At 63.0% G+C, this 20,706-nt stretch overlaps 1 protein-coding gene and 1 long non-coding RNA gene across 6 annotated transcripts in view; one reads left to right on the forward strand and one right to left on the reverse strand.

Moving 5' to 3' along the window:
* The first annotated feature begins 1,433 nt into the window (after positions 1-1,433).
* On the forward strand, positions 1,434-16,665 carry Als2cl (ALS2 C-terminal like). 5 transcript variants are annotated; one of them, XM_005383428.2, is made up of 27 exons: positions 1,502-1,812; positions 2,142-2,237; positions 3,934-4,044; positions 4,714-4,906; positions 5,148-5,213; positions 5,555-5,720; positions 5,919-6,050; positions 6,695-6,814; positions 7,404-7,462; positions 7,568-7,634; positions 7,719-7,915; positions 8,672-8,737; positions 8,987-9,085; positions 9,167-9,328; positions 9,622-9,733; positions 10,204-10,281; positions 10,799-10,929; positions 11,784-11,957; positions 12,045-12,141; positions 12,227-12,384; positions 12,796-12,867; positions 13,063-13,236; positions 14,068-14,110; positions 14,308-14,369; positions 14,474-14,623; positions 14,830-14,926; positions 15,052-16,665. In XM_005383428.2, the coding sequence occupies exons 3-27, from the start codon at positions 3,942-3,944 to the stop codon at positions 15,130-15,132; spliced, it is 2,859 nt and encodes a 952-aa protein (XP_005383485.1). In that variant the 5' UTR covers positions 1,502-1,812; positions 2,142-2,237; positions 3,934-3,941; the 3' UTR covers positions 15,133-16,665. The 5 variants fall into 5 exon arrangements, with proteins under 5 accessions (XP_005383488.1, XP_005383485.1, XP_005383490.1 ...); XM_005383433.2 differs by having other exon boundaries at positions 12,290-12,384; XM_005383431.2 differs by lacking the exons at positions 1,502-1,812; positions 2,142-2,237 and adding an exon at positions 1,434-1,487.
* Positions 16,666-17,806: 1,141 nt separating this feature from the next.
* LOC102024238 overlaps positions 17,807-20,706 on the reverse strand; it is a 4,014-nt gene continuing 1,114 nt past the window's right edge. The window contains exon 2 of the long non-coding RNA XR_260755.2: positions 17,807-19,512. This is a non-coding gene — a long non-coding RNA (uncharacterized LOC102024238). The remainder of the gene's footprint in view (positions 19,513-20,706) is intronic.

A 20,706-nucleotide genomic window follows, 5' to 3' on the forward strand; every position in this document is an offset into this window, starting at 1 on the left:
GAGACTCAGCCATAGAGGGGGTGGGGATGGCCTGGTCTGTGACACAGCCCCTGAGGCCTGCTAGGAGCCAGCTGGGGCCAAACTCATTGGCCCCAGGCCCAGCCCAGAATAGCTAAGGTCCAGGCCAGGCCTGGGTCAGCCCTGTGTGTGCATGAGTGTGTGCTGGTTTGTACATATGGCCCACAGTATGCAGGAACAAGTGTGCATCTGTGTGTGAGCCCTGGTGTCTCCAGAATCACAGGCCACTGATACACAGAGGTGCACCCCGAGCATAGAGAGGGTCCGTCTGCGTCCCTGATCGCACGTGCTGGGAACAAAGCTCCTATGGTATGGCACAGGGGCCCAACCAGCAGGCTCAGGAGCAGAGGGGTCCACAGGGCTGCTTGTGTGTGCAAGGAGAGTGCATGGACCCAGTGGAGTTGCAGGGAGCCCATGGAGGCCAAAGAGGAGCGGCAGAGGCGTGCCCCATCCAGCAGACAACAAAACTGGGTTTGCAATGGCCAAGAGGCAGCCTGGGGAGCGGGGGTACTGCTCCCTGCCCTGGGCTCTACAGAAAGCCTGGGCTCTGAGAAGGAAGCTGGGAGAGATGGCCGTGTCCGGTCCTCCTTGAGCCCAGCAGAGCTTCCTTCCCTCAGATGTGCACAGAAGTGGAAACTGAGGCCGGAGGGGGAGGGGCAGGTCCAGAACCTAAGCTCCGCCCTGTGACTTGTCAAGGGAGCCGGGCAGCCGAGGCAGGCAGGCCCAGGCCTGGCTCCGACTGGAGCAGGGGCTACCAGGCCACCCCTTCTGCCTGACCACAGCCACCTCTGGGGCCCTGGCTTCGTCACCTCACGCTCAGAGGTGGCTCGGCAGGCTGCTCAGCCCCTGGAGCCTTGCTGCCGCTGGAATCGCTGGGTGGCTGGGCTGGGTGACTGGTTGGGTGGCCAGGGAGGACCAGGCAGTGACAGCAGCTCCTTTGTTACAGATCTGGTCCCTCCTCCTCCCCAGACCTCTGTCTGGCCTGGTCTTCCCCAGGCTTTCCAAAGCTCTGGCAGGAAATGCAAATTTGGGCTCCACCGAGAAGCGGGGGCACACGCCACTTCCAAGGTCACACCGAAGGACACAGCCTGGGAGGCTGCAGGGCCAGCCCCTCTCTCAGCTGTGGGTTCCACAAATCCACCTGCCTGGGTGATTCAGAGAGGTCAGCAAGATCGCAGGGCTGCACCCCAGGCCAGGTTATGGCTGTGGGGCCCACTCAGGGTGCAGGGCTGAACCCTAGCCCCCCAGCTTTGCCCTGCATGGGGCTCCAGCAGCCCTGGGAGTTCGGTGATGGCTGGGAGCCCTGGCCGGTGACCCTGGGTGCTGTGCTCCGCCTCCTTGGAGGCCCTGCTCATGATGACACTGGGGCGGGACAGGGACTTGGGCGGGACAGGGACTCGGGGCGGGGCGGCGACACTGGGGCGGGGCGGCGACACCGGGGCGGGGCGGCCCAGCAAGGAGTTGTGCAGGTAAGGGGCGGGTCCGCCGCATCTCCCCGCCTGCTACTGGGCGTCAGGGTCCCTGCCGCACTGCTCTCTGTCCTGTGTGCTTGCCGGGGCCATCGGGGTTGGTCCCCACGCCGCCCTCTCCGCCCCGTGGTCACCCTGTGTGGGTTTAAGCCAGCTTGGGGACAGTCCCTGGGCTGCACCCAGCAGGAGGAGGGAGGCTAGCCAGCACAGGCAGAAGGGCTGGACGGACGGACGGACGGAGAAGCAGAATGGTGACATGGTCGCACGGGGCAGCGTGGGTGCACTCTTGACAACGGAGACAGAGTTGAGCGTTTGAGAGACGCAGGTGACTGCAGTCGGGAGGTGCCCGGGGCTGCGCGGGGCAGAGGCGGTGTGTGGAGACGGAGGAGCAGGCGTGACAGCTTCCCCGGCTCCTGGTGCGCTGGTTGACAGGGGCCAGCCAGGAAGCGCAGGAGGCCCCTGCCTGTCGAGACCAGGAAATACCAGAGAGAGGGCCGGGACAGGGTGCGGCCGGGCGGCTCTGGTAGGGAAGCGGGGAGGCCCCGAGACCTTAGCAGCCGCCTCCTGTGGACGGAGTCGGGCTTTCGGAAGATAGAGCAGATCCAGCTGTGGCGATGGCCACAGGGACAGAGGTGACTCACCTGTGCGTGCCAGGGCTGGCTGCACCCACCCCGCTGTGCCTGTGACGCCGAGCCGGCCCGGGGCGCTCCGAGGAGGCCGGGTCCTGCTGGGAACCCGCCGTGCGCCGGGGTGAGTCACCCAGCCGCCCTGAGAACAGCGCGCTGCAAGGCCCGAGGCCTGGACCTGGGCTTGCACAGGCTCGGCAGAGAGCATGCGGGGCATTTCCGCCTTCCCGAGCCTCAGTTTCCCCTTCTGTGCTCTATGCACTGCTGCCACTTAAGGGAACTTGGAACTGGAGGAAGGAAGAGAGGCGGAGGAGGCCATGCCTTGACCAGAGGGGGCGGGCTGCGGAGGGCACAGCCCGGCAGGGGAGCCCAGGGGGCCCGATGACCTGGAAGGACCCCTGAGTGGGTGGCTGCCAACCTAGATCCGCAGGACTCCCTCTGAACAGGGCTCGAGAACCAGGTCCCTGCCCCGGGAATTTCCCTCCACAGTTAGCTCTTTTGAGGGGCGACCGCAGCAGTTTGGAAAGCTGTGATCAGTTGCACCCCCATTTCACAAGGTGGTGACAGGCTCAGAGGGGAGCACGGCCAGGCATGAGCCGGGGCAGGGAGGGACACCAGGGCCCTGTCCTGGGAAGGTTTAAGGCTGTAAGGACAGACTTCCCCTCCCACCCGTTTCTGGAGACACAGATGAGGGACTGCGAGTCTGGGCTGCTCTTCCCCACCTCACGCCTGGGAGCCTCTGTGTCTCCAGAGGCTGGGGTCAGTGGACACAGCGGTGGCTGGGTGTCCAGCTGCTTCCCCTTCCTGCCCAGAGCAGCAGCAGGGGAAGGAAAGGTGGGGCGGGAATGAATGCCGGGCCCTGGGCCAGGGTTCCATCGCTCGGGGAGCTCCGGGCTCTGCTGAAGGAGGCCAGGGCCTTATCCCTGGGGTAAGACCCCTCCCGTTTGTCACATGCCCATCATCGGCCGCCCTGATGATGTCCCCACCCAGGCCAGCTAACTCCAGAGCCTCAGTCGGGGTCCGGGAGAGACGCAGCCCCAGGGGCTTGGGCTCAGAGACCCTCATACTCCTCACAGAAAGGTTTTGCCCAGCTCATTCGGGACCCTCACTGTCCCCCTGCAGCTGGGACACTCCATTTCCGATGATCCCTGCATGCTCGGAAGCTCCTCCGGCGGGGGGCAGGAAGTCCTGCCTTTCTCCTGCAGCACGCTGCTTCCTGAGGGGTCCCTTGCAGCAGGCTAAGCCCGGCTGGCTCCTGGCCCCTCACCCTCCTCGCTGCCTGCACCGTCTCCTCTGTGGTGGTCACCGAGTCTGACTCTGGGTCCATCGTGACCTTGCTGAGGCCTGCATGGCTCTCCATGGTGGACGGGGGCAAAGTCAGGCCTCTGGGGGCTGAGTCGAGAGGCTGGGTCCGGGCTCCCATGCTCCCCTGCCTGCCTGGCGGTGTCCTCCACGGCTCCCCTGGAAGCCTCCAGACTCCCTGCTCCCACCTGGCTTACCTGGCCTGTTGGGTGACAGACCCTGTGGGTCTTGAGGACAGGACTGGCACTTCTGACCACAGTCCCTGTTTGAAGAGACTGTAGGGTCCCTGAGTGATGGCAAGGCAGGTAGGACACCGCGGCACTTGGGAGCCACAGCGGTGTCTGAGCAGGGGATGAGCAGGCTGGGAGTGAAGAGCAGGTGCTGCCGGGACAAAGGGACGCTGCCCCGGGCAGCTCCGTGCCCTCTCACCCACTCCGCCCGTCGATGGTTTGCTCTGTCCCAATGGGGGTGGCCAGGGGCCTTGCTTCTGGCACTAGCTCTGATCTGTATCTGCCCAGGAAGCGCCATGTGCAGCCCAGAGGAGGCCCTGCTGCAGCTGGAGGAGGCCTTCTTGGCCACACTGGCCCTCGTCAACACGCACATCCTGCAGCCTTTGCTCTTGGCCGGTGGTGAGTCCAGGCTCCCAGGGGTGGGCAGGGGGCCGGGGAGCCGTCTGCAGGACAGGAGTCCCACCTTGCTGCACCCCCCGAGCCGCAGATATCTCAGTGGCAAGTGGCAGCCCCGGTACTTGGTGTCATGGCCCAAAGCTGCGGGCTGCCCCCTTTGCAAAGTGACCCCGAGGGGCCAGCTGTGAGTCTGTGCCGATGCCTAATCGGCCTGGTGTGGAGTGGGAATTCCTCCTCTTTGGGCGTAGGCCTGGCAGTGGCCCCTGTCCACCTCTGTTCTCTGCCACCTGGGGCCCCAGGAGTGCTGGGAGAGCTCTGACCAGGAGGCGGCACACCTGGGTTTTGCTTCTGTCTCTGGTCTCCCTTGTGGAGTGATCTTGGGCAGTACTGTCCTTTTGGGGCACCTGTGCACTTGTGAGACAGCCGAGGACCGTACAGCAACCATATACACTCTGAGCTCTGGATGGGCAGGGCAGCCGGAGTCACAGAGGATTCCCCAAGCTTGTCAGGGTCTCCCCTAGTTAGCAGGTGGTAACTGCACACCCACATCTGCTGCAGAGTACTGCTCATCGCTCCAGCAGGACTGGTCCCCACCCCTCAGGGACATGGTACTCTGCTGTGGCCTCAGGCCCTGTCCCGCTCACCGTGTGGCCTTGCCCTACGCACACCCAGATCCCTCGGAGCCCCGGGCTCAAGAGTGCCTGCAGCTCTTGCGGCAGCTGCACAGGAACTCCCTGCAGCTGTGGCATCTGACCCAGCAGAGTCTGCAGTCCCTGCACAGGAGGTTACGCCAGCCGCGCACCACCGGCCTGGAGTCCCTGCTGCTGCTGGGCAGTGCTGACCGCATCCTGCAGGTCCACCTGGAGTAAGATGGCCAGGGCGAGCCTGGGGTGGGGTTCACAGGGTGTGGGTGTCACCTAGCTGGAGGACTTGGACATCCAGGCCTGAGCCTTGGGGCCTCCCCGGGACAAGACTGTGAATTACAACTGTCTCGTTAGCTCACAACTTGACAGTACCCGAGGCCAGGCTCCTGCTGTTCAGTAGGGGGGTCTGGGACCCCCCAGAAGGGCAGAGGCTTAGGTCTGGAGCTGGGGACTGTGTCATAGGTACATCGAGTCCTACACAAGCTGCGTGGTGGTGCAAGTCTTCCAGCAGGTGGCAAAGAGGAAGAGGTGAGCAGAGGGTGCTGCAGGGACTCCCGAGTGGGTAGGGGGTGTGGACAAGAGAGCCAGGCTTGGGGGATCCCCACCCCCAGAGCAGCAGGATCGCAGCCGCGAAGCATCCTCTGGGCTGATCTCCACTGGGAAGAGGGAGGCAAGGCCCGGCGAGGATGCCCTGGAGCCTACTGGCAGGGCCCTTCCGGCTCTCAGTGACCCTGTAATCAGCCCTCCCTTCCGGCTCTGAGCCACAGCTGCTAAACCCAGGCGGGAGCCCAGGCCCTGCAGGTGGGGCAGTAGGTGGGCGGGGCAGGGCCGTATGGGGGTGACAAGGTGCACGCCCCCCCGCCCCCCAGAGAGTACTGGCACACACAGTGCAGGCTGCTGCAGAAGCACCTATCCGGAGTGAGCTTTGAGGGCCCGGTGGACGCCCTGCTGGCCCGGCTCCTGCACCAGCCGCTTGCACAGCACCTTCAGCAGCGTGTGCTCCACCTGCTGCGCCTCAGGGATACCCTCGGGGAGGTGGGTACCGGGCGCCTGCAGAAGGAGCGGGCAGTGAGGGAGGGGAGCGGCAGGGCCCAGGTTCGGGGGCCCAGCCCTGCCCTGGAGCTCGGAGGGGACGTAGCTCTGCCCTGGAGGCCGGCAACGACCCAGAGGGTAGAATCTCTCTCTGGGTGCCCCGAGCACCCCAGACCGCACGGTCTGTCCCGTCCCTCGCAGGGCCACCCTGCCCAGGAGCTGGTGATGAACGCCACCATCCTTCACGGGAACCTGCAGTCCTTCCTTCAGCAGGCTCTGGACCAGGCTGCGGCCACCCAGGCTCTGTGGCACAGCCTGAGTAGCCGCCCGAAAGTGAGTCTGGGGCCAGAGGAGTGGCCAGGCGGGGAGTCCACAGCGGGCGTGAGGAGGGGCCGCCGGCGGCTCGAGCTGCTCTGTGTGCTCTGTGCCCCCTGCCTCTGTGTCCCTCTCGGAGGAGGGACTGGCGGCTGAGCCAGACGGCCACTAGTCATCCTCGTCCATCCACTGAGCAGCCGTGAGCCGGCCCTGACCTGGCTCTGGGAAAAAGCAGTCAGGAAGCTAGATGTGGTGGTGCACGCCTATAATCCCAGCACTCGGGAGGCCGAGGCAGGAGGATCATTGGCAGGTCAAGGCCAGGCTGGGCTACATAGTGAGTTCAAGGCCAGGCTGAACTGCGTAGGGAGACCCTGTCTCGCAAAAACCAACCCCTGCATCCCTAGTATGGCAAAAAAAAAAAAACCCTGCAGTATGGATTCTCTCCGGGAGGGGGTCACCAAGCACCCCTGGGTCACTGCCCAGCATGTCACACCCTGCCCCGGAGAGCGTCCCTGTGCCCTGGGAGAAAGTGGCAGGCCTGTGCGGAGGGAGGGACTGCAGAGCCTGGCGGGCCCAGCAAGAGAGGGCGCAGAGGAGTGGGCCACCTGGAGGGTCTGGGGGGCAGCCTCTGGGCTGGGCCTGCCCGAGCCTGTATCCCCCAGGACCTGCTCTGCACCCCGGCTCACTGCCTCCTGCAGGACAGCCAGGACATCCCGGTGACGGTCACCCCCCTGCGGGCTGAGCGCGTGCTGCTCTTTGATGACACGCTGGTGCTGCTGCAGGTGGGGGGCCAAGCTCTGAATCTCACACCCACGCCCGGGGGGGGGGACCCTTCCCTGCGCCAGCCTCCCCCCCCTTCGCATAGGCCCGTGTCTCTGCTGCTGGCCTGGTCTGGCGAGCTCAGCAGGCCTGAGCCTTTCGGGCCTCCCTGCTGGCCGCGGAGCCGTGAATGACCTAGCTGCGCTGAGCCCGAGGTCACAACACAGACTGTCCCCACGGGAAGGGACCTCCTCCCTCCCGTCCCGCTCAGAGCAGGTGGCCTTCTGGGTGGCAGGACGGGTATGAGCCCGTTTGGAGGAGGAGGGTGTGGGGAGGAGCCCATCCAGGAGCAGCGGCAGGGGGAGGGCATGGCCGAGCGGTTCTCCGAGCAGCCTCAGGAGGTTTCTCTTCCGGCTGCGAGGCTCCAGGCTCCAGAGGCTGCAGACTGCTTCGGTGACCTGACCGCGGGGCTGGGGTGGCAGCTGGGGCGCCTGGCCAGGCCCGGGCGGGGGGCGAGGTGGAGGAGCCCTCGGAGTGGGCAACAGGCAGCAGGGAGGGGCAGCCTGGGGCCACGGGGTTGGTGCTGGACAACTGCGCGCCGTTCTCTTGCAGGGCCCCAGTGTCTGCTCCTTCGATCTGAGGCTGGTGTGGGTGCGCCCCGCGCAGGACAGGTGAGCCCCGCCACGCCCCGTGGGCCCTGCCCATGCCCCGGGCTCCCCCAGGCCCCGCGCCCCACTGCCCGGGCACTGGGGCCAGCCGGTCGCCTCCACCTCCAGGTGCACGCTCTGCATCCTTACGCCAGAGGAAGAGTTCTCCTTGTGTGCCAGGAACCCCCAGGGCCAGGTGAGCGTGCACTAGAGGAGCCTGGGGCAGCGGGGAGCAGAGGGGGCCCAGGCAGAGCAGCGAGCTGTCCCTCGTGCCCACTAGGTGGTGTGGCAGTGGAAAGTCTGCCAGGCTGTGTGCCAGGCCCTGCGCGGGAAGAAGGACTTCCCCGTGCTGGGAGCCGGCCCGGCACCCTCCAAGCCGCCGGCCTGCCGCTCCATGGCCTACACCTTCCGCGCCGAGGGCCGCCTCTGCCGGGCCACCTATGAGGGCGAGTGGTGCTTGGGCAGGCCCCACGGCAAGTGAGTGGCTGCTGACGGGGGGTGGGAATCTCTCTGTGTAGCCCAGGCTGGCCTTGAACTCAAAGTGATTCTCCTGCCTCAGCTTCACAGGTGCTGAGGTTACAGGAGTGCGCCACCACACCCCACAGCACAACAGTTCTCATGCGTGGTGGTGTGGAGGCCCCCTGGGGCAGGGTTCTCACCTCTTGGGGAAACTGAGGCCCAGAGACAGGGTTGATTTGTCCTAGGTCCTAGGGCAGATCATTGGGTGAGCCTGGGTGCACCCATAGGTCTATGTGTCCCCGCAGGCAGGACAGCCTTCGGAGGATGAGGGCCCAGCTATAGCTGGGGAAGGTGACTCAGAGCGGAAGGGACTCACAGGGCCACACTTCAGGGATGTGGTTTTTAAGACCCTGCCTGTTTCGAGAGGTCTGGGAGTGGAGTACACACAAGAAGACCAAAGCACAGTGCCTCATCCCAAGAGGACAGGAGGAGGAGGACGGGGAAACTCATGAACCAAGATTTGGCCTGCGTTGAAGTTTAGCTCTGAGCTTCCCAGTGGTCAGAGGGAAAAGGGAATCTAGAGTTTCCGGGCTCCCCAGGGGGTGTGATGAGTGCCCTACCAGGCTGCTGATGCTGAGAGGGTTAAAGGGATGGAGGGGTCAGAGCTCAGAGCGCGGGCTGGGTAGGAGTGGGAGGACCTTCACGGAAGCCCGCGGCGGTGGCGGGCTGGGTCTGGTGGCCTGATGGCTGGGGGCGTCATGCACTGTGTTCCAGAGGGACCCTGAAGTGGCCGGATGGGCGGAATCACGTGGGGAATTTCCGCAGGGGCTTGGAGCACGGGTAAGGCCCGCGGAGAGAAGCCAGGGCACACGTGGCGGGGCCTCAGAGGCTGCACTTGAACCCCAGGCGGGAGCCCAGAGGCTGGGAGCCAGGTCCCCACCCTGAACAGAGGGGTGCCAGAGGGGTCCTAGCTCCAGCTGGGGAGGGGGAGGCCTAGGACAGGAGGGCCCTAGGCTCACAGGGACAGAGAAGAGGGACGGGCGTTCTGGTGGCAGGGTGGGCTCTCACTGCCAGCCCCCCCCACGTCAGCTTCGGCATCTACCTGGTGCCCAAGGCCACTGAGGACAAGTTCGACTGCTACAAGTGCCACTGGGACGAGGGCCGCATGTGCGGCTACGGCATCTGTGAGTAAGTGGCGCTCCGAGGGGGCGGGGGCAGGGCGTCCCTGGGCCCTCTCAGAGGCAGGGCCAGCCATGTGTGACCCTCTAGGTACGGCTCGGAGGAGGTGTACAAGGGCTACTTCCAGGCCGGCCTGCGGCACGGGTTCGGGGTCCTGGACAGTGCGCCGCAGGCTGCCCAGCCCTTCCGCTACACGGGCCACTGGGAGAAGGGCCAGAGGAGTGGCTACGGCGTCCAGGAGGACAGCAACAGGTGACGCCGCAGCCCAGCTGCCCCCGCAGCCTCTCCCAGTGTACCCCTCAGTGCTCCGGGTCCCGGCCGGCATCCGAGGCCACGCCTCTTCCTCTGACCTCATCCCGCCATGTCCCCCCACCGGCCTCTCTGGACCCCTGGACGCCCCCGCGGATCTGTCACGTGCTCGGACTTCCCCAGCTCTGCACGCCCGGGATTCACACCCCTCCTGCTGTCCCCCAGGATGCCCTTGTCCAGCCAGGCTCTTTGCCTCCTCTGTCTGAAAATGATTCTGACCCCCTCCCTGTCCCCAGGGGCGAGCGCTACATCGGCATGTGGCAGGCGGACCAGCGCCATGGCCCGGGAGTTGTCGTCACCCAGGCGGGGGTCTGCTACCAGGGCACCTTCCAGGCGGACAAGATGGTGGTGAGTGGGGGGAGCTGGGTGTGTCTTGTACTCCCCAGCTCCAGGGGTGATAGGGGAGCGAGGGGGAGGGGGACCCAGCTCTGCCACCCACTACCCTGGCTTTGCCGAATCCCGGCCCCTGACAGCCTCAGTTTCCCCAAAGCAACTCAGGCTGAGTATTTCGGCAGAGTCCCCCAGACAGCAGGAAGGGTGTGTGCGGTGATGACCCTGCACCCCGGGTCCCATCGTCCTGTGAGGTCCTCAGGGAGCCTCAGAGGTGGAAATCATTGTCCCGAGCACGCGGGTGACAAACAGGACGCTGAGGGGGGTCAGTGTGGCTCTGGGGCAGTGACAGGGCAGTGGGGGGAGCCCCAGGGTGAAGGGCCAGGCCGAGGCTGTGTAGGGCACCTGGAAGGGAGATGCCCAGGCTGGCACTCGGCAGCCCTGGCTGCCCCTCTCCCCTGCTGACGCACCCTCCCCCTGCCTCCCAGGGCCCCGGCGTCATCCTCTCGGAAGACGACTCACTGTATGAGGGCACCTTCACCCGGGACCTGACCCCCGAGGGCAAGGTGAGAGCCGCTAGACAGACAGTGTGGTGCCCATTGGCTCTGCCCCTGGCCCAGGCTGAGGGTGCGGGGGAGGGCGGGCAGAGTCTTCCTGTGACTGGGAGGGGACCGGAGGATGGGTCTTGTGTCCAGAGGGTGCTAGGGATTCTCTGGCCGTGTATCCTCAGTGCACCCACCCAGTGCCCAGGGAGCTGTCCCTGGGGTCACCGTCCTGTGTATGCTCCTGCCTCAGCCGACCAGCCAGGGGCACTGGCGCTGCTGCCGGGGCTCTGGAAGTGTTTGACAGGGAAGGGCGGGCACTACCAGCATGACGGGGTGGATGCCCAGGGTGGCAGGCACTACCCTCCCACCCCTTGGTTGGTTCTCCTGCTCATTCCTGGGCTCTGTCCATCTCTCACTGGGCTGGGGGGGCCCTGTCCATCCTCGGCCCGTCTGACCTGGAGTGCCGGGCGTGAGGGCGCCCCAGGGGCTGACGGATGGCTGGACACACAGACAGCCCTGCCTCCGTCCCCGCTCCCAGGGCAAGATCACCTTCCCCACCGGCTTCACCCTGGAGGGCTCATTTGGCGGCGGGACAGGAAGAGGGCTGTACACCCAGGGAGTGCTGGACACAGCCGCCCTCCCGCCGGACCCCAGCAGCACCTGCAAGAGGTGAGCACGGCCGCCTGTGCCAGGGCCTCAGCGGAGGTGCTGGGCGTGGCTGAGAGCCAGGAGCTGGGGCACGGGAGGCTCTGGGCAGGGAGAGCTGCGCGTGCCACGGACCTGCGGGAGATACGAGGGCCGGCTGCGCTTGGACCCCGAGGGCTTGTTCTAAAAGGGGTCCATGGCTGCTTACAAACCAGACACACAGGAGAAGGGCAAAGCAAAGGAAACCATGGACTGATCTTCGAGGAAAGAGACAGACCTGCGATGGCGATGGCTGGGCCCGCCTGGGCCTCACTCCCCGGCAGCCCAGGTGGAGAAGGGCACTTGCCAGCTGCGCTCGTGTCACTGTAGCGCATTTGAGAAGCAGACAGACATTTTTCTGCTCCATGAGAACAGAGTTCTTCCTCTTGGGGAGCAGCGCCTCTTGGAGGCTCCGTCCCTCTTGAAGGGGCTCGTGGGAGGTGGCGTTCAGACATGCAGAGGGGTGGCGTCTGGCTGAATGTGGTCCCTGCACGCAGCTTCTCCCAAGCAGCAGGCACTGGCGTGGACCGTGGTCCCTTGGAGAAGCTGCGCGGGGCACGGGGGGGCATGCTGTCCGCTGGACACAAGCACGGCCAGGCATCGTCCAGGGCGTGACCTCCCGCTGGCCAGACGCACCAGGCTGCGGGCACTGGGCTCTTTTGGGCGGAGACCACTGCCGGGACTTGGCCTCAGCCCTTGGTCCCCTCTGTCTGGAATTCTGGGATCTCTGTCCGCGTGGCCCCTCTCCGTGGACGCCACCTGCTCTGCCTGCCGCTGTCCACCCCCTTTCCCGAGTCTGACCAGTTCAGCTCTCTCCACCTCTCCCTGTCCCCGGACAGGCAGCTGGGTGTGGACGCCTTCCCTGTGGAAAGCCGCTGGCAGGGCGTCTACGGCCCCTTCTGGGACTTCGTGCTGGCCGGCTGCCCCGGAGAGCTGCAGGAGGCCCTGCTGGGCTTCCATGTACAGAGCCCGAGGGAGCTGCGCCGGTCCCAGGACTACCTGAGCTGCGGGAGGTGAGGTGGGCACCCGGGCCTGCGGGTCCCGGGGCAGGTGTGGGCCAGGTGAGGGCGAGGGTCGCTGCAGTGCCCCGTGCTGCCCAGGAGCTGCCCGGAGGACGAAGCAGGCAAGATGGAGGACACCCTGGAGGAGCTGCTGCGGCACCGGGAGCCCGCAGCCCTGCGGCAGCACCTCCGGCAGGTGAGGGCCCTGGGCCGCGCCCGGGAAGCCGGCCCGGCTGTGAAGCGGGCGCTGAGTGTCCCTGTCCCCTCTGCCCTTGGGTCAGGCTCTGAGCTCCGCGCGGCACCCCCTAGGAAAGCTTCTCCGCACCCTGATGCTGACCTTTCAGGCCACCTATGCGGGCATCGGGGCCAACAAGCACCTGCAGTGGCTGGCGCAGGCGGAGGTGAAGCAGCATGCCTGCGAGCTCTGGGCCGCCTACAGGTGAGCCCTCCCTGGGAGCCCTCCCGGCCTGTCCTGGTCCCTGTAGCTAGGGACCTGGCTCCTCTAACACACCCTGTTCAGCAAGGAGCCAGAGGGTGGCCGGCACGCAGCTGCAAGCGGAGGGGACACGGACAGCAGCCAGGGCCAGCAGCAGCTTCGGGCCGGCTTCCGAGGCCGGGCTCTGGGGCCTTAGAGCTGCTGCGAGCCAGGCTTAGCGGTCACACAGATCGAAGCCCTGCATGTCGCAGTCCCCGCTGCTGGGCTGAGGGCGCTTGGGCCCACATCCCCTGGCTGCAGCCCCGTCCCTGCGGTGGCTGAGACGCTGAACTCCGTAGCTGTGTGTTCCTGCCCTGGGGGAGGCTGCCCCTGTCCGCAGGTGGTGGCAGACCGTGTCCCTCTCACTGGTCGCAGGGGTCTGCTGCAGGTGGCCTTGCAGCGCAAGGGCCAGGCCCCGGAGGGGGAGTCTGAAGATGCAGAGACAAGGTGACTGACCGCCTGGCCGCCGCCCTGGGGCCTCCCTGGGGAGAAGGGGGGCTGCTGGGCGGGGCTGGTGACCCAACACTGTTTTGGTCGCTTGTGGACCACGACAACCTATGACCTCTGTCCTGTGAGCGAGCCAGGAGGGGACGCACACACAGTGCCCTGGCCCAGGCCGCAACCCGCCCCCGTCTCTCTCAGGGACCTGCAGGCGCACAGACTGATGCTCCCCCTCGTGCTGCCCAGCTTCTACTCGGAGCTCTTCACCCTCTACCTGCTTCTGCACGAGAAGGAGGACGGTCTCTACAGCCAGGGCATTACCAACCTGAGCCTGTTTCCTGACACCAAGCTGCTGGAGTTCCTGGATGTGCACAAGTAAGCCTCTCCTGCCACTTCACCGGGACCCGCTCGATCTTCAGCAAAGCTTGGGAAGGGTTCTAGGTCTGCGTGCAGGTGTGGCTGGATCTAGGTGCCCACAAAGCCAAGCATCTTTTCTCTCTTTGGTTTTCCTCTGGCTCCCCCTTGTGGTAATAAATGTTATAGCAGCCGCTCTAAAGTCAGCACTTCCCCAGCTGAGGGGTGCTTGTCCCCAAGGGAAGCTGGCATTTCCTTCCCAACAGCTCTAGCCGGGTCCCTCAAGTCCCTTAAAGGCTTGGCCTGGGTCCTTGGGCCCACCCTGAATGCTGCCATCACTGAGCAGGCTTCCGAATCTGGGCAAGTGCTGGGCTCTTGGACAGAGAGTATGGACAGGAGGCCCCTCTTCCACTTTTTCTGAGACAGGGCCTGGCTCTGCAGTTCAGGCTGGCCTTGCACTCACTATATAGCTCAGGCTGGCTTGGACTCTCAATGACCTTTCTGCCTCCGCTTCCCAAGTACTGGGGTAACAGGTGTGAGCTCCATGCCCCCTCCGCTGAGAAAATACCCTTCCTCCCTAGCAATGCTGATGTGTTGACACCATGATTGACTTAGCTCTGAGCCCCACGGGCCGCACAGCCCCTCCTTCCTGCCGCACACGGGCCTCGCTTGTCACATGGTGCGGGAGGACCACCTCCTCAGGCGTCTCCTGGCTTCCCTGCCTCGGGCTCCGTGTGTGCACCGGGAGAGCGGTGGGAAGCATTTCCTCCTGCTGCCTGTGCTGCCTGCGCACCTTCTCCCCGGGGGCCACGGAGAGTGCTGTACCCCCTGAGCCCCCGTTTCCTGTTCCAGGCACCTGTGGCCCCTCAAAGACCTCCGGCTGACCAGCAATCAGGTGAGCATCAGGGCCCCAGGTCACCCAGCTGTCACTGTGATTATTGGATCCCCAGCCGGAAGCCCAGCTGCCCCGTCGTAGTTGCCTGCAGCGAAAACTGCAGGGTCACTGTCCTCTGCCTGGCCGTGCCGTGTCAGTGACGCTGGGTGGCAGAGGGCGTAGCCCTAAGACCCAAGCTCACCCAGCCCCTCCCCCAGCGGAGCTCCCTGGTGAGGGACAAATGTTTCCTGTCAGCCACTGAGTGCCTGCAGAAGATCATGTGAGTCTTCTGGAGGGTGGATGGGGTGTGGCTTGGGAGTGTGGGGTCCCAGTTGGGGTGGGAAGCACCCCGGGGCCGTGATCTAGAGCTAGCAACTGCTGCAGCACCACCGTGGACCCCCGGGAGAAGCTGGAGGTGCTGGAGAAGACATATGGGGAGATCGAGGCCACTGTGTCGCATGTGCTGGGCCGGGAGCACAAGCTGCCCATGGACGACCTGCTGCCGCTGCTCATCTACGTGGTGTCTCGGGCGCGGTGAGCGCCCTTTGCATCCCGCCCTCCGTCCCTGAAACCCAGGACGTCAGGATCAGGGCAGATGGGGGAGCGGAGGCCCAGAGGGGAGTCCCACCTCCAGGGCCCTGTGGGTGCCAGAGGTGGAGCCAGGGTCACACCGGGTGTCCAGCCCGCCTCCCCTGCATGGTGCTGGCCCCTCATGGCCCCCTTTCCTCTCCCTCACCCAGAATCCAGCACCTGGGGGCTGAGATCCATCTGATTCGGGACATGATGGACCCCGTCCACATGGGAGGCCTGTACGACTTCTTGCTCACGGCCCTGGAGGTGAGCCTTGTGTGGGAGCTGGGGACACCATCCTGGGGACCTCCAGGCTGTGTCCCGGGCACAGTGGGACAGGGGAGCCCGACATCCCCTTGTGTGAGCGGCCCCAGCCTCTCCTCTCTCCCCAGTCCTGTTACGAGCACATCCAGAAGGAAGACATGAGGCTGCGCCGCCTGCCTGGCCACTGGGACCTCCGGGACCTCTGCTAGCTCCGCCCCTGGACACGCACCACCCACCTGTCCCCAGAGCCAGTGCATGCAGGGTGGGCCGGGGAAACCCGTGTCTCCTCTCTTTCAGGAGACCCTCCTACTGCTCTGGCTGGGTGAGGGCAGGGGGGCAGGGTGCCGGCCTCTCGGCCAGTCTCTGATGATCCCCGTAACCAGGGGTGAAGGGCCCCTCCTCTCTGAGCTTTGTGCTCGCGTGATTGTGTCCCTGTTGCTGCATTCCTGGGCAGAAGGCTCCAGGCTACAGCAGGCTCTGTCCCCAGGAGTGTCCCTGAGGACGCGCCTCCTCCCTGGCTCTGCCCCCGCCTGCTGCGCGCGGGCTTGGAGTCCAGGCGTTGTGCTCTGCTCACCCGTCACGTGGACGCACCGCGCCTCACCACCAGGGCATCCAAAGTAGCCTGTGAACGACATACTGTGGCCTCTGTGGGCCTTTGCGGGGCACAGCAGGCACCCACGAGGCCAGCCTGGGCCCTGACTAACACCCTTTGAGGCCAGCTGGATCTTGGGGCAGCCTCATTCCCCCAAGAAAGCTCCTCACAATGAGCCCAGGCTGGGCTCCCCCGGCAGCCTCAGGGCAGGCCCCCAGGGACCAAAGAGCCCGGCTGCCCCTTGGTGTCCTCCTCCAGAAGAAGCAGGAGAGGCCTCCTGTCTGGTTCCACCCAGTGTGTTGGCCTGAACGCAGGACCTGAGCTCTGGTTCTGCCAGTGGCTAGCCAGCTTGTCGTTGCTATGACAAAACACCTGAGGAGTGACCTCGAGGGAGAGAAGTTTATTTTGGCTCAGGGTTTCAGAGGCTGCAGCTCGTGGTCAGCGGGCTCCATTGCCTGAGGCCGGTTCCCAGCGGCCAGGCAGAAACATCACAGCGGACGTGCGGCAGAGGAGAGCTGCTCACCTTGTGGCAGCGAGGAAAGAGACGGGAAGAGGGGGAGGGGGAGAGGGAGAGAGGACAATGGAGAAGAAGAGGACAGAGGGCGAGAAGAAGCCGAGGACAAGGAACGCCTTCCCCAGTACCCCCAGTGACCTCCTTCCTGCAGCCAGGCCCCACTCCGGAGCCTCCACCTCTCCATCGTACCATCAGCTGGGGACAGCTGTCAGCACGGGGGCCTGTGGGGGACTTTTCAGATCCAAACCGTAACAGCCGGGAAGCTGTAGCATCTCCAAGAAAGCCCCTGGGTGGGGGCAGACCTGCTGAAGAGGGAGGATGTCCACACACCTACGATTGCGGTGGTTCCCAGGGCTTCCGTCCCCCAGCTGTTGGCAGCTTCTTCCTGTCCCACCCGAGCCCTGTCCTGCTATGCCACGGAAACCCCAGCACCTTTCCGGCCTCCTTTGGGATTGGGGAGCCCTGTCCCCCACCCACCTTGCCCCCACATAGGTGGCCAGTGGCCGCTGCTGAAGGCGGGCGTGGAGGTGGGGACGGCCGTGTGAGCTGTACAGCTGGGGCCTCTCAGCTAGGCCGGCCCTCCTCCCTGCCTCCTAAGTAAACACTGTATTTGAGGGGTGCTTTTCGGGAGAATTACCACGTTAGAACCTGCTTCTTTCTTTCATTTTTCTGAAGAGGCCATTTTATCTTTTGATGGCATCTGCTGCTGTGGGTGATAGGGAGCACTGACTGTCTCACAAGTGTCTGGATAACTGTCCATTGCTGGAGCCCAGGCTGGGCGGCCGGTGCCCCTGAAGACTGCTGGGCCCAGAGAGTTCATCTGTGCATCAGGAACACAATGCTCTGTGCAGAAGAGGAGTGAGCCGGGCGTGGTGGCGCACGCCTGTAATCCCAGCACTCGGGAGGCTGAGGCAGGAGGATCATTGTGAGTTCCAGGCCAGCCTGGGCTACAAAGTGAGCTCAAGGCCAGCCTGAACTGCATAATGAGACCCTGTCTCAAAAAAAGACAAAAAACAAAAACAAAAACAAAACAAAACGGAAGAGGTGTGTACCGTAGCCAATACCCAGGGCTACTCTTGGGAGATACCACCTGCCAGGACTTGACTACACCCCCTGCAGTCCCTTGGTCACTCCGCCATGGAGCTGGCAGCCAGGTACGTTTGTCAGCTTTCCTGGGCCTTGTGTGCTGGGGGCATTGATTGTCACTAGGCACTGATTTGGATTTTCATGCTTGTGTGGGGCTGTGTGCAGGTGACTGGGGTCCTCACCTGGGCTCTGCAGAGTCGGTCACCTTGTTGGATCTGCTGATGTCCACTGCCAAAGGTCCTTCGCCATGGACACCCATGTGTGTTGTAAATAGAAGGCACAGGCCTGAGTAATCTGCTGCCAGGGGTTTGAACTAGTTCATGATGTCATTCCATGCTCCGTGCCAACGCACTTGATCAGCCCATTGGCCACTGGTTCCGTGAAGATGATGCATTTAAAAGGGAAAGGGGTTTTCCAGGTATCTTAGCTTTCCCGCTGCTGGACACAATACCTGCCACCCACAGCTTCCAGGAGGAAAGGTTGAATTGGGCTCACAGTTCCAGAGGGTTCAGTCCATGCCAGCCTGGCTCCACGGCAGGAACATCATGGTGAAGCGCTTTAGGCTCACGGTCCCTAGGGATTACTGCTCTTTCTTTTAAAGTGACTGCTCTGTACACACTTCACAGGCATCTTGAGTAGGCTTCCTGACCCGCTGGAAAGCAGGCTACCCGAGAAATAAATCAGAAACAGATTACAAGACCACTGGAGTGAGTTTTTATTTTAACAGGACCTGTGCAGGAGTACAGGGGTTCAGCACACTGGACAGAGCCCTCCGAGACTAACCAAGAAGTGTGAGGAGAGGCTGCCTGTGTAGCAGCTGCAGGCCTGTGACTGGTTCAAGTGTAAGTCTGTGATTGGTTCAGATTTGGGCCTTTTGATTGGTTCAAGTGCAGGCCATGGTTGGTTCAAATGAATGGGGCATCCAGGGCAGCCCCGCTGTCATGGCAGCAGGTAAGCTGATTGATTACCAGCTGTCACACCTCCTTGAATATTGGGGGAACTGAAACAGGAATCTTCAGGAGGATTATCTGTGTCCATCGTATCTATTGGGATTTGGGGATGTTAACAGTGGGTCCAGATTCCCCCCGCCTTGATTTTAGCCGTGGCAGGGTGGTTCCTGTTCTTCTCCAAAGAGATGGCAGCAGTGGCTGGAGCAGGGGGCACTGCATCTGGTGGCCAAACTGCACTTCCTGTTGGAGCAGCCTGGTGGTGACCACAAAGCAACCTCATGGGTGCGGCAGCGGGAAGTTGTCCTGGTCCCTTCTGGGGTGTGACAGCTATTAACCGCACCCCGCCCCCTCTGGCCTACACAGGAAAAGGTGACAGTCAGGGCTTCTCATTGGTCTCATGCTGAGCGCCCTGGGGATCTAGGAGGCCCTTCTCACCCCCAGTCACTCTCCTGGAAACCTGTGCCTGGGTGAAAACAGCAAATCAACCTCAATTTGAACACCAACTTGCTTCTCCCCCCAGGGGCTCTACTTTCAACAGCAATTTCCCGAATAGCCTTGGACCCGTGGCCCACAAAACGAGACAGCCGGACTTGACAGTTGTGCAGTCCGGGGCGCAGGGGGAGGGGCGAGGCCAGATGCTTTACGCCCTGGTGTTGAGATCAGGAAGCGCTCTGTCCCCAAACCGGTGGAGACGGCTCCATGTGTTGGTCCAGCTGCTCCCCCACCCCAGGCTGCCCCTGACTATGTTGGGGGCCGTGCAAGATTTCCATTTCCGGTTTTGTTCAGCGTCAGCTACAGGGCAAGCCTGAAGGAGTGGCTGACGCTAGCAGTGTGGAAGATGGGGATTTAATGCTGTCTAAAAACCATCATCCAGGCGGACATGGAGGTTGGGTTATCTTCCTTTCACTGATCTTGGGTCCGTTGCTCAGCCCCAGGGCCATCAGCCCGTGTTCTGTGTTCACCTTGGCTCTGAATATCCTGGCTGTGCCTTTAGTACTTGAGCAGCTACCGTGAGCACGGCTGATGCTGTGACGAGTGTGGGACCCAGAGGCCTGCTCCACTCGGAGGCCGGGGCAGGCAGCCCTCACACCGGCTTCTCCCGCTCAGTGACGGTAGCACAATTCGCCGTGTCCCCAGCTCCCTGAGCAGTTTTCATCACGTTGCAAGGGCTCCACTTTGAATGTATCCTCCAGCGTTCCTGTGACGAGGTGATTAGGTCACGAGGGCCCTGTCCTCATGAATGGGTTAATGCCATTTTTGTCACTGCCGGGGTGGGTCTGTCAGGAACACGAGCTTGTCCCTCTGCTGTTCCCATGTGTGCTTTCTTGCTCTGTCCCCTTCTACCAGGGGATGATGCTCCTGTGCAGAGTGCCCTCAGCCTTCCCAGGTTCCACAACTGTAAGAAGTAAATCTCGGGGGCTGGGGATTTAGCTCAGCAGCACAGGGCCTGCTTGGCAAGCATGAGGTTGTGAGTTCGATTCCCGGTACCAGAAAAAAAAAAAAAAAAGAAAGTAAATCTCTCTTCTTTATAGATTACCCAGTCTCCGTATTTTGTTATAGCAACACAAAACGGACTAAGACACCCAGCCTGCTGTAAGTCTTCTAGTACCATTTATTGCCAAGCTGCTGCTGTGCCTGTTAGGCTTATGTTATGGACACTCGAAATGTGTGTCTTACTTGCTAGGTAACAACCCCTCCATGTCAGTGGCAGACACAGTCAGCATTTCTTTCCTTGAGGGGAGGCCGGGTCACTGTGCCTTGGGCTGGGGGCTCTCTGGGTTTGCAGGGGTGACTTGCTTTAGGCTCCACACTGTATTCAGTGTCACATTCCAGTCTGTTCTGCGCTGACTACTCACAAAGCTAAGCTACGCTCTCTGTGACCGGGAGCACGCCTGGAGCAGACCCTTCAAGCTCCCCAGCCCACCTTGGGTCGGGTTGTTATTTAGAAGCTTCTGGAAAACATGAGCTGCGCAGCACGCAATCCTCCATTTGTTCCACAGGACACCAGTGCTGTGTCTAGGGACGTGCGCCTCTTCCACCCATGACCTGTGCTTGCACACTCAAACTCTGAGCCGTGGATGTGGGTCTCAGCCTTCCTGGTGCTCCTGGCTCAGCCTGGCCACGTGGCCGCAGCCGTACTGCCTGACCCACGCCCAGGACACCAGGTCCATGAGGTGCTTTACCCTGCTGACCCCACAGATGAGACAAGAGGAGAAGGAGGTGCCGCCGCCAGGGTGCCAAGGCTGCCAGGAGCAGCAGCCAGGACCACTCAGACCCCAAGGGGTCACCAGGCCAGCTGGCTAGGACGGACTGAGAGCTGGACTTCTAAATCTCTTTCGTCCTCCGTGGCTCTTTTAGACCTTGAGCAAAGCAATCCCATGTTATCATCTACTGGGCTCCAGGGAAACCTGTTTTTCAGGACATGGTGGCACACACCTATAATCCCAGCACTTGGGAGGCTGAAGCAGGACGATTGCCACGAGTTTGAGGCCAGCCGGGGCTACATAGTGAGTTCAAGGCTTGAGTTACGTACTGAGACCCTGTCTCAAAGAACCAAAATAAATTTTAAAAACAAACAAATAAAATTAAAAATTTAAGAAAGATGCACACAAGGGCTGGGGATTTAGCTCAGCGGCAAAGC

The sequence above is a fragment of the Chinchilla lanigera genome, unplaced genomic scaffold, assembly GCF_000276665.1.
Source record: "Chinchilla lanigera isolate Chin_1 unplaced genomic scaffold, ChiLan1.0 scaffold00019, whole genome shotgun sequence".
In the NCBI taxonomy this organism is placed as follows: Eukaryota; Metazoa; Chordata; class Mammalia; order Rodentia; family Chinchillidae; genus Chinchilla; species Chinchilla lanigera.

Coding starts and splice junctions, on each gene's coding strand:
- Als2cl (XM_005383431.2), top strand. CDS start 3,942: ATGTGCAGCCCAGAGGAGGCCCTGCTGCAGCTGGAGGAGGCCTTCTTG. Junction 8,738..8,986: donor CGCAGGGGCTTGGAGCACGG/GTAAGGCCCGCG, acceptor CCCCCACGTCAG/CTTCGGCATCTACCTGGTGC. Junction 13,237..14,067: donor GAGTTCCTGGATGTGCACAA/GTAAGCCTCTCC, acceptor TTCCTGTTCCAG/GCACCTGTGGCCCCTCAAAG.